We start from the raw sequence: 725 nt of genomic DNA on the forward strand, positions 1-725 counted from the left end.
TCCTCATTGTGGCTCATCATCCTCCAAATCTTAACCCAAAATAAAAGGGGTTCAAGAAAATAGTAAAAATGTTATTTTTCATAAAGTAATAATCGATGGACGATTAGAAGATATTATCCATGCTATGCTTCACAAATATTCTTATTTTTGAGTTGATGTCTCACTCTGTCACCTACACTGGAGTGCAGTGGCAAGTTCCTGGCCACCGCAGCCTCGACCTGCTGGGCTCCGGAGATCCTTCCGCCTCAATCTTCCAAGTAGCCGGAACTACAGGTGCACACTACCACGCCTGGCTAATTTTTGATTTATTGTAGAGAGAGACGAGGTCTTGCCAAGTTGCCTGGGTGGGTCTTGAACCCGTGGGCTCAGGTAATCCACTTGCCTCGGCCTCCCAAAGTGCTGGGATTACAGGCTGAGCCATCGAGCCCGGCCTGTTCCTACTTCTTCATGTGGCTTTACGCAACAGATGGCAAAGTATTCTGTAAAGGTTCTTGGTATATACCTGTTTTTATAATGACATGAGTAGTCTCTTCAGTAACTAGATTAGTTAAAGAGATGTGGTGTTTTCTGGCAAACTTCTGCACAATCATCTGAAATAATAGCAAATATTATATTTAATAAATTACATCTATACGCAGTTTAGAATACTAGTTATTCTAGCTTTGAGTCTCCCTTTTTCTCAGTAAGGGTGCATTTTTTTTTTTTTTTTTGAGTTGGAGTCTCAC

General features: G+C 41.4%; 1 protein-coding gene across 1 annotated transcript in view; it reads right to left on the reverse strand.

Annotated features, from left to right (window-relative positions):
* Positions 1-502: 502 nt before the first annotated feature.
* BRCA1 (BRCA1, DNA repair associated) overlaps positions 503-725 on the reverse strand; it is a gene marked incomplete at its 3' end in the record, with an annotated part of 61,696 nt that continues 61,473 nt past the window's right edge. Inside the window, exon 15 of the mRNA XM_021716224.1 lies at positions 503-590. Within this exon, the coding sequence (XP_021571899.1) occupies positions 503-590 (88 nt within the window). The remainder of the gene's footprint in view (positions 591-725) is intronic.

The sequence above is a fragment of the Carlito syrichta genome, unplaced genomic scaffold (genome assembly GCF_000164805.1).
Source record: "Carlito syrichta isolate Samal-C Ts95f unplaced genomic scaffold, Tarsius_syrichta-2.0.1 Scaffold308383, whole genome shotgun sequence".
Lineage (NCBI taxonomy): Eukaryota > Metazoa > Chordata > Mammalia > Primates > Tarsiidae > Carlito > Carlito syrichta.